The sequence below is a fragment of the Orycteropus afer genome, unplaced genomic scaffold, assembly GCF_000298275.1.
Source record: "Orycteropus afer afer isolate SDZICR_OR568_19922 unplaced genomic scaffold, OryAfe1.0 scaffold00180, whole genome shotgun sequence".
In the NCBI taxonomy this organism is placed as follows: domain Eukaryota; kingdom Metazoa; phylum Chordata; class Mammalia; order Tubulidentata; family Orycteropodidae; genus Orycteropus; species Orycteropus afer.
The window spans coordinates 4,834,804-4,845,381 of NW_006921767.1; the positions used below are offsets into that span (position 1 = coordinate 4,834,804).

At 36.6% G+C, this 10,578-nt stretch overlaps 1 protein-coding gene across 1 annotated transcript in view; it reads right to left on the minus strand.

Moving 5' to 3' along the window:
• The window catches only part of PPP4R2 (protein phosphatase 4 regulatory subunit 2), a 92,479-nt gene that overhangs the window by 20,532 nt on the left and 61,369 nt on the right, over window positions 1-10,578 (minus strand). The window contains exon 3 of the mRNA XM_007947326.2: window positions 2,975-3,145. Within this exon, the coding sequence (XP_007945517.1) occupies window positions 2,975-3,145 (171 nt within the window). The remainder of the gene's footprint in view (window positions 1-2,974; window positions 3,146-10,578) is intronic.

The following is a 10,578-nucleotide window of genomic DNA, read 5'->3' on the forward strand; positions in this document are numbered from 1 at the left end:
GGGGGGGGAATAGAAAATAAGCATAGTTAAGATTTTACTACATGTCAGCTTTTGTGCTAGAAATGCCTATTATTAATGCTTTTCTCACTGTAGCCACACAAAAATTCTCTATTCATTACTTCCTATTTTACATGAAAAATCTTAAGTAAATCTCTCACCCAAGATATACTCAGTAATATTGACAGAGATTCTGACTTATGAGCATTTTAAAGTAAAAAGCATTTTATGCAATTTAAAAAAAAAAAAAAAGAAAACCCAAACCTACTCACAACTGAAACTTCTTCAAAGAAAATCTATCCCTAAGTATGAATTTATGGTTAGCTACCCACGAATCATTAAATGTAGTAGAGATAGTCTCTGACTTACAATGGGGTTAAGTTTTGACAAGTTGGTTCAACAAGTCAAATAACCTCATTTGTTTTTTTAACGTTTTCATTATTGCTACCTTTTATTATCAGTATCTTTATAAATCTGATCTTTATTTATCTTTAGGGGTTAGTATGATAATAACACCAGCAATTACATGCTGCCACACTATATGTAGTACATACTACTAACAAGATACATTAAAAAAAGAAGAAAAGGACAGTTATAGGTCCTAATCGTGGTTCATTATAACTCAAACACGTAATTTTAAGGAGACTACCTACATTGTAGGAGCTTTGGTAGTGTAGTGCCTAAGGTACCTGACTGTTAACCAAAAGGCTGGCAGTTCAAACCCACCAGCCACTCCTGGAAGGAAGATGGGGCAATCTACTTTCATAGTGATGCCGCCTCGGAAACCCGAGGAGGAGTCACTATGAGTCGGGTCTGCCTTGAGGGCACATAACAACAACCTACATTGTAATCCCATATTCCACACTGGTAACACCAAACTAAATACTGAACAATTCAATTTCACCAATTTTGCTTCTCATCAATAAAGGAAACCCTAAAAATACAAAAGTCCTAAAAAGAAAGTAATGATACAATATGAGACACACCAACATTTTTTAAAATATCAACTTTATTTTAGTGCAGAATATTTTTTCAGTGTAATGTTTTACAAATGGTTAAAAATGGTTTCTTGTTGAGGGGGAAGAAGGGGAATGAATTAATTTCTTTCTTTTTTAAAATAAAAACTGAGTAGAATACTTTTATAAATAGGTATTTTCCATTTTAAAAGAAACGTCACTTGTCTCTATTGTACACAGGTTCTATACAAAGTATAAAGATATAATACTATACACACTCACGTTCATCATAGCACTATTGACAATAGCAAAAAAAGATGAAAACACCTAAGTGCTCATCAACAGATGAAGAGATAAACAAACAATGATATATACATATAATGGACTACTACTCAATGTTGAAGATTAATGATGAATCTGCGAAACATCTCCTAAACATGGGTGAATCAAGAGGACATTATGCTGAATTAAATTAGTCAACTATAAGAGGACAAATAACGTACAAGACCACCATTATAAAAAGTCAAAAAAAAAAAAAAGGTTTTCACACAGATAGAAATATTCACTGAATAGTTACCAAGGGTGGGAAGGGAAGGGAGGATAAATCACTAAATAGAGGGTGAACAAGTACTGATTTGGGTGAAGGGAAAGGCACAGTATGATCAAGGTGAAGGAGGACACTGTGAGAAGCAAAGAGTTAAAAGCAACACGGGTAAATACTATTATATACCCAATCATCCCATAATAGTAATAACAATAATCTACAAGTAGATACATAAGTAGACACCTAAGCTGAATAGGGGGAAGGTGAGTGGGCCTATATCCATGTAGGTTCGAGAGAGGATATTTCTACATATGTATTTATATGTGCTCCAAATAGATCCATGAATACAGCAGAGCTTACAGGGGACAAAGTTACAAAAACTTCTTAGCCAACCCAACATCTTGAGGGCATAAGTAGCTGGGCTTAGGGGTTCAGGAAAAGAGTTTTGGGGAACACCAATGTCAACTGGCATAATATAGTTCAAAAAGTATGTTCTTCATTCTACTTTGGTGAGTAGTGGTGAGTGGAGTCCTTAAAGCTTGTGAGCTTAAAAGCTCTCCCCATCCAGAACAAAGAAGAGTGGAGAAAATCAAAGACCCAAAGAAATAACTGGTCCCAAGGACTAATGGCCACATGAACCTCAGCCTCCACGACCCTGAAACCAGAAGAACTAGATGGTACCTGGCTATCACTGCTGATAGTTCTGACAGGGATCACACTAGGAGGGCCTAGATGGAGTGAAAGAAAAGTATAAAACAAAACTCAAAAATGTAAAAAAAAAGAACAGGCTTACTAGTCTGACAGAGACTGGTAGAAGCCCTGAGACTATGGCCCTCAGATACCCTTCAGGCCTGGAACTGAACTCACGTCCTATGCTTCAACTTTCAGCTAAATGATAGGCCTACAAAGTAAACAATAACACCAAGGAGGTATGTACTCCTTAGAACAATTAACATATGACATCAAAAGTGCGGCATTTGCCCAAGGATAAAGCTCAGAACCCAGGAAAGGATAGGAGAGGAGGATGAAGGGAAATAGTAAACAGTGGGAAGAGTGCTGTTACATTGTGGGGACTGCAATTAATGTCACAAAACAAAATGTGTATGAATTGCTGAATGAAAAACCAGTTTTGCTCTGTAAACTTTCACCCAAATCACGAAGTTTTTTTTTTTTTTTAAAAAACATATGAAGAAACATTAAAATATTTTCTGAGAAATGTTTCCACTGTCATTCCCATTTACTCTAAATGCCACTAATGCCTATCAAACAAAAACAAACTAACACCTTGTAAAGGTTTCAAATATTTGTAAACTAAAAATCTGTAGGTACTGTGTCACTAGAGACACAGCACTCAACCTACAATTCTAATAAACAATTATTAAAAATGATGAAACACATAAAAACTTATTTATAATGTCAAAAATACTTATAATGTCTTGCTAAAATGTAAACCTTTAAAATAATATTAAGTGCATACCCATTAAATCCAGTGACAATTTTCAGTATTCTTTCCTTCATTTCATCAAAGGGAATATATTCGACATTAGGATTAGGAGGACCTCTTGGTTCAGGAGCTGAAGTTCTGAAATCATCCATCACTTTCTCCAGTTTGAAAATAAAATAGCCTTTAAATTGGGACCACTGTATCCTATAAGCAAAAAATTGAGAAAATATAATTCCATGTAGTTTTATAATTCTTCAACCCAAAGCATAAATACAGAAAACATGGCTTCATTTATCATGACATAATGCTATCAAAATTAAGACCTGAATAAGTAGCATTGGAAGAAGCCCTGGTATCCCACGGGTGAAGCTCTCAGCTGTGATTGGTGATGCTGGCCATTAGAAACCACCCAGTAGCTGCATGGGAGAAAAGACCTAGTGATCTGTGATTACAGCACAGGAAACCTTTTGGTTTGCAATCCAGCGCTTAACCACTGAGCTTCCAGGGGTCCTTTAAAATGAACTACCTGTCACTAAAAGGCTATTTTGTGTTAGGTACCATTCTAATCATTTTAAAAATATTTTTTCATTTTCACTCTCTCCCTCATAACAAACCTAACCAGGGAGGTGTTATTTTCTCATTAAAAATAGGTTATTAAGAAAATGGTCTACGGTCACATTTAAAATTTTAAGTGGACAGGTCAGAACAATTCCAAAGCCTAAACTCTTTAACATCCAAGTTATAATGTTTACATGGACTGATAAAGGTTACTTGTCATTTATCTGTTAAAACAGCAAAATAAGCTTTAATTTTTCTTTTTCGGTAATTATTTTCAGTTCTAATGCACAAGAGCAGTCATCACTCATCTGTCAGTGGTAGTTTGTGTGTTGCTGTGATGCTAAACAGATTTCAAGGTGCTTTCAGACTAAAAAGGGAGTTCTGAGGTTCAAAAGGTCAGAGGTTCAAACCCACCAGCCACTCCATGGGAGAAAGATGAGACAGACTGCTTCCATAAAGTTTCACAGCCTTCAAAACCCTATAGGGCAGTTATACTCTGTCCTTTAGGGTCACTACAAGCTGGAATCAACACGATGGCATGGCAATGGGTATGGTTTTGGTTTTGCAGACTAAGATAAAGTAGGAAAAGGCCTGGCAATCTACTTCCAAAAATCAGTCAGTGAAAGACAGTATAGATCACAACTCTGATCCCATTGTAACTTGACATAAACAGCAGCAATCTGTCACTTAAAAGATACCTCTCATAGGTTCTAGCTAGCAAGAATCTGCAAATGACCATATATTGTTTTATTTACTTTTCATGTTTAATCATTTATTAAATTAATATACTTTTATCCCTCTCTCTCCACATTTTATCACTAAAACAAGAGAATTTTGTGATACTTGCCAGAACACCCTAAATTCCATGAGACACAACAGTTAGAATGCCAACCATTTCCCTTATCAGAAAGTTCAACCTAGTGGCAGCAGAAAGAGCTCTCACACAGGTAACTACTTAAAATTACACAAGATATTCTAGATGAGGAGAGTACAAATCTGCAAAGACTGTTCCACCCCATCCAGCAATGTTATAAATTAGTGGCAGTGAATCTCAAAGTATGGTCCAAAAGGTCAAAGCTATTTTCCTAAGAATATGACTCATTTGCCTTTTTCACTGTGTTGACATTTGAGCTCATAGTACAAAAGCAATAGTGGGTAAAACTGTTGGCACTTTAGCATAAATCAAGGCAGTAACACCAAACTGTACTAGGAATCACCACTTTCTTCATACCACAAATTCAGTTTTTTTTTTTTTTAAAGTCTACTTCATGTAAGTTTAATAAAGCAATAAAAATAATTTCAAAAAATCTCATCCCTTGAATTAACATCTTTTCTATATTCTGTGTAACAAAATATGAGGCATGCATAAAGTACTTCTGCTGCTTACCAAACTGCTATGGAAGTCTCAAGAACAAGAAACAATTGTTTGGTAGACATTTCTTAAAAATGTCTTTCACTTTGAGAGAAACAACTAACAGTATCTCTTGCCAATGATAAAATTTGAAATTTCAAGCACAGAATTAAAGTCTGAAAAATATTTATCCTCCACTATGAATGTGCTAGGAGCTCTGGTGGCGTAGTGCTTAAGGTATTTGTTAACCAGAAGGCTAGCAGTTCAAATCCCCCAGGCACTTCTTGGAAGGAAGGTTGGGCAATCTACTTCCACAGTGATATTGCCTCAGAAACCCTAGGAGTCGCTATGAGTCAGGTCTGACTTGACAGCAGTGAGTTTGGTTTGATGAGCTTGTAATAAGCACCCAATACTTTCCCCCAAGTCATTTCTAATGCAACTGGTGGTGCTATAAAAAATATCGTGATTTTTTAAATATAGTGAAATGTGTGAACATTAGCAAAGATCTACATAACTCCGTGAGCCAATGATCAATGCATGTTACAAAATTATACTGGGGTATAAGTTCCACTCAAAATGCAGCACAGAGTAATGGATTTTAATGTAGAGAATGAAAAATTAACTGATTCTACACTGAGCTTTAAACTTACTTTTAAAGACAATACGGTACTGGAATAAGGGCAGACATATGGATCCAGGGAATAAAGCTGAAAGCCCAGATACAAACCCTCACATTGATTTTAGACAAGGGTGCCAAAACAATGTGATTGTAGAAAGCACAGTTCCAACAAACGATGCTAGAACAACTGAACATGAGGGAAAAAAAAAAAGATGTTGGACCTCTGCCTCACACCATATACAAAAATTAATTCAACATGAATCAAAGACCTAACTATAAGAGCTAAATTACAAAACTTTTAAGAAAGAAACCCAATCCACTGCCACTGAGTCAATGCCAACTCAGTGACTCTAAAGGACAGAGTAGAACTACCTATAGGGTTTCCTAGACTCTACGTATGTATGGAAGCAGAATGCCTCATCTTTCTCCCGCAGAGCGGATGGTGTGTTCAAATTGCCTTTTGGTTATCAGTTGAATGCTTTAAACACTATACACCAGAGCTCCTCTAAAAAAGAAGATATGGGGGAAATCTTTATGACCTTGGATTTAGCAATGGTTTCAAAGATAGAACATGAAAAGAACAAAAAAAGAAAAAAGAAACTAGACATAAAAATGAAAAACTTTTGTACTTTAAAAAGACAACCCACAGAATAGGAGAAAATATTTTCAAATCATGTATCTTGTAAGGGCCTTTGATCTACAACATACTTAGAATTCTCACAACTCAGTAGGACAAACCACTTTGAAAAGTGGGGAAAAGATCTGAATATACATTTCTCATATACATGAAAAGATGCTCAACACATCATTAGTCATCAGGGAAATGTAAATCAAAACTAGGGTGGTGTCTTAGTTCTCTAGTGCTGCTATACCAGAAATACAGCAAATGAATAGTTTTAACAAACAGGAATTTATTCTCTTATAGTTTAGGAGACTAGAAGTCCAAATTGCTCTAGCAGAACGGGTAAAGGCCCCTTGACCTTGAGCCTCAGCTCTGTCCCTTGCTCTACACCCAGTGCAGCTGGAGTCTTCTAACTCACACAGCTGCCAGCTGATGAAGCTGACAGCAGGTAAAATGGCACAATCCCAAGATCAGCAGGCAACATGGCAGGCCACTAGTTCTAGTCCAGGAACTGAAGATGAAGACTCAGCCAAATCCAGGATCCAAATGTGCCAAAAGCTAGAGTCCTTTCTCAAAGCTTCTCCATATATACTGGAATCAGGCCACACCCTGAAGGTAATGAACCCTCAACTACTTAGCTGCTCACAGCAGATTCTGCCATGGAGATGACTATCACCACAATCTCATCATGGGGAATAACTACATCCAGCTGCCAAGCCACTCAAAACCACTACCCAGGTAAGTTGACACACAAACTTAACCATCACAAATGGCTATAAACAAAATGATACAATAACAAGTGTTGGGTTGAAACTCTCATACACTGCTGGTGGGAATGTAAAACTGTGCACTTTGGAAAACAGTCTGTTCCTCACAATGTTACACACACAATTACCACACAATTGAGTAATTCCACTCCTAGGAACAGATTTGAGAGAACTAAAAACACATGCCTACACAAAAATTTGTATATTAATGTTGACAGCAGCATTATCCACAAAAGCCAAAATGAGGAAAAAGCCCAAATGTCCATCAGCTGATCAATGGAGAAATAAAAAGTGGTATATTCATACAGTGGAGTATTACTCAGCAAAGAAAAAGCATGAAATGATACATGCTACAACATGAATGAACCTTGAATATGCCAGGTGAAAGAATCCAGTTACAAAAGTCCACAGGATGTATGTATGATTCCTTTTATAAATAAAACACCCCCATCCAAGGCAAATCTATATAGACAGAAAGTTAGTGATTGCACAGGTATGCAGGGGATGGAGATGTTAAGTAACGGCTAAAAGAGTTTCTTTTTGGAGTGTTTAAAACATTCTAAATTTGGCTGATAGTTATACAACTCTGTGAATAAATATATTGTACATTTAAAATTGGTGAACTGTACAGTATGCAAACTTTATCTCAATAAAGCTGTTATTCCCCTCATAATTGGTTAGGGTAATGAGTGAAAGTTATTTCCATCATGTCTCATGCAAATGGTTCACTTGCATGTCTGCTAAACTGAAAGGTCAGAGGTTCAAGTCCTCCTAGAGGTGCCCTGAAAGAAAGGTCGGGGGGGATCTACTTCCAAAAAATCATCCACTGAATATATACTATGGCATACAATCTACTCTAACTCATACGGATGCCGTGAGTTTGCCTTGATGGCAACTGGTTGACTCACTTATTTTCACGATTATTTTCCCCTGCTTTTCCTGTTCTATTTTGGAAAGAGGAATTTAAGACTTTATGAAGCAGAGGCAGCACATTATAGTTTTAAATATACTAAACATCAATTTCTGATTAATATACAACTGTCAATGGTTCCTCAAATTTACCTTTAAATTTCACCAGACTATCCACATGCTGGGAGGATCGGCAAAAACAAGGGAGACCCTCAACAGGACAGAGTGACGTAGTAGCCACACAATGGACTCAAAATTATCAACAATTATGAAGATGGCACAGGAGCATCTTTAGTTCTGTCATATAAAAAGTTGCCATGAGTCAGAGCTGACTACATGGCAACTAGTAACAATAATCCATATGCTTTGAACTAATGCTTAAATATACCACAGAAAGTTATATTGACATTCATCCTTACAACAGAACTCTTACACTTTTCATTTCTTAAATTAAGAATTCTTTTTCATAGTTTGAATAATCACTCAGTTAATTCATAATCTGTTTTATGAATAGGATGCCCACACACAGAGGGTATTTTTTTTAACCTTCTTTGCACTAACTGCCAATCCATCTGTGATCTCTAAAAATAAGCACAATAATTTGAATAGCCAGACAATAAAAAGTGAGCAACCTCAAGTAAAAGACACTAAGGGAAGATTCAGAGAATCTATGAAACTAATTTATGACACACGATTAAGTTCTATAAACTGCAATAAATGAATGATGTATACATTGTGTTTTAAATTTCAAATGGAACAAGCACAATTATCCTAAATGAGATCCAAGAGACATTCCATATGTACACCCAAACACTGCTGTCAGTCAATTCCAACTCATAGCAACCCTGTAAGGATGGAATAGAACTGCCCCATACGATTCCCAAGACTATAAATCTTTATGGAAGAGACTGTCACATCTTTCTTCTGAGGAACTGCTAGGCGGGTTCAAACTGCCAACCTCTCAGTCAGCAGCTGAGCCCTTAACCACTGTGCCACTGGGGCCCCTCACATCATACACACATGTAAAGAAAAAAAAAGGCTTTCATAAAAACTGAAAGACATAGCTTCCAAGAACAAAATTATATGACAAAAATAAAAATGGAAAATGCTTCCTTGAAAATTACACAATTTGGGAACAAACACAGACTCACAGATGATGAGGAAATCAACTAAAAATTTGGCAGCAAAAATAATTTTCTTAGGAATGTATTCATTAGATGAGTATCAACTAAAAAAAAGAACAAAAACAATGCTATTTTTCAAAACGAAAATGAAATTATTCTAAACAGATGTTCACAAAACACAAACGTATTTTCAACTTTAGAATTCCTCCGCATGAAATTTTCCACTGTGAAACACTTATCAGAATTTAAGCTTACTTTGCTGAAATTAACTCAAGAATTTATTGAAACTTTCCCATTAATTTTTTAAGTAACCTCACTCACCCCTTCACTCTTTTTTCTCTTTTCCTTTTTTGTTACTTTTCTAGAAAGGCAAAACAAGTCATCATTTAGTAGATATATCCTCCCCATTTTATGCAGAGGAAAGACTTCACCATGAGGAGGATGTTGTTGTTGTTGTTATGTGCCGTCAAGTCGGACCCGACTCATAGCGACCCCTCCTTGGGTTTCCGAGGCAGTATCACTACGGAAGTAGATTGCCCCATCTTCCTTCCGAGCCACTCCTCGGCTATGAGTCGGGTCCGACTTGACGGCACATAACAACAACAACAACATCCTCCTCACGGTGAAGTCTTTCCTCTGCATAAAATGGGGGGGAAAAAAAACCCTCAATGCCACTGAATTGGTTCCAACTCACAGTGATGTCTTCTTGGGTTTCTTAGGCGGTACCACTACAGAAGTACACTGCCCAGTCATCTTTCCAAAGAAGAGTGGCTGGTGGGTATGAAACACCTGCCTTCTAGTTAGCAGTCAAATGCCTTGGGCACTGTGCCCACAGCTCCTATAAGGTACTCACAAAAGTTCACACTAAAACTAACATGTTTCCCTCACAATCCCCTAAAGTTAAAGATATTAATCAGAGGCTCAAGGACAGAAAATATACCTCTTAATTTCCCAGACAGTTCTAGAGTATGTTAGTGGCCAGTGGTCACCACCTTACCAAGTTACACCTCCTATTATTTCAAATTCCATTAAGATTATGGCAGTCCTTTAATGCCTTGTTTTCCTCCTCAAATCTGATCCTTTCTACTCTCAGCCTAATTGCATTCCACACAAAATATGTGTGGAAAGTTGATTAAAGAAAGCATAGGCGAGCCCTACTACCCCCAAGGGATAGCAAATACTGAATCACTTTAATCATGAAAGGGGAATACGGAGGAAGTGCATGAATTAAAACAAAAAGTAATCTAATGGAGCTGATCACTCAGACAAGAAGACAGGCTTATAAAACAATCTTCAAAAAGCTGGCATTTTAATCAGGAGACTTACTCTGTCATAAAATTCAGTTTTAATTATATGACTAAAGCAAACAAGCAAATTTAATCTGAATACTGAATGGAGTGGAAGATCAGTTAAAAGAACACATTATGAACTGCTTATACAAATTCATGATAAAATTTTTAAGAACCAATTTTAAAATACAATTACTAGCTTAAAAAACTTTTACACAAAGATGAAAGAAGAAAACCAAAATTAATGGAAACAATCAGTCCTAGCAACTGGTACACCATCCAATCTGCAACCTATACAACTATGAGACCAGAAGAACTAGACGGTGCCCAGCTACCACTGTCATCTACTTGGAAGGGATGTAGGAGGGAGAACAATGTGGAACAAAACTCAAAATCAT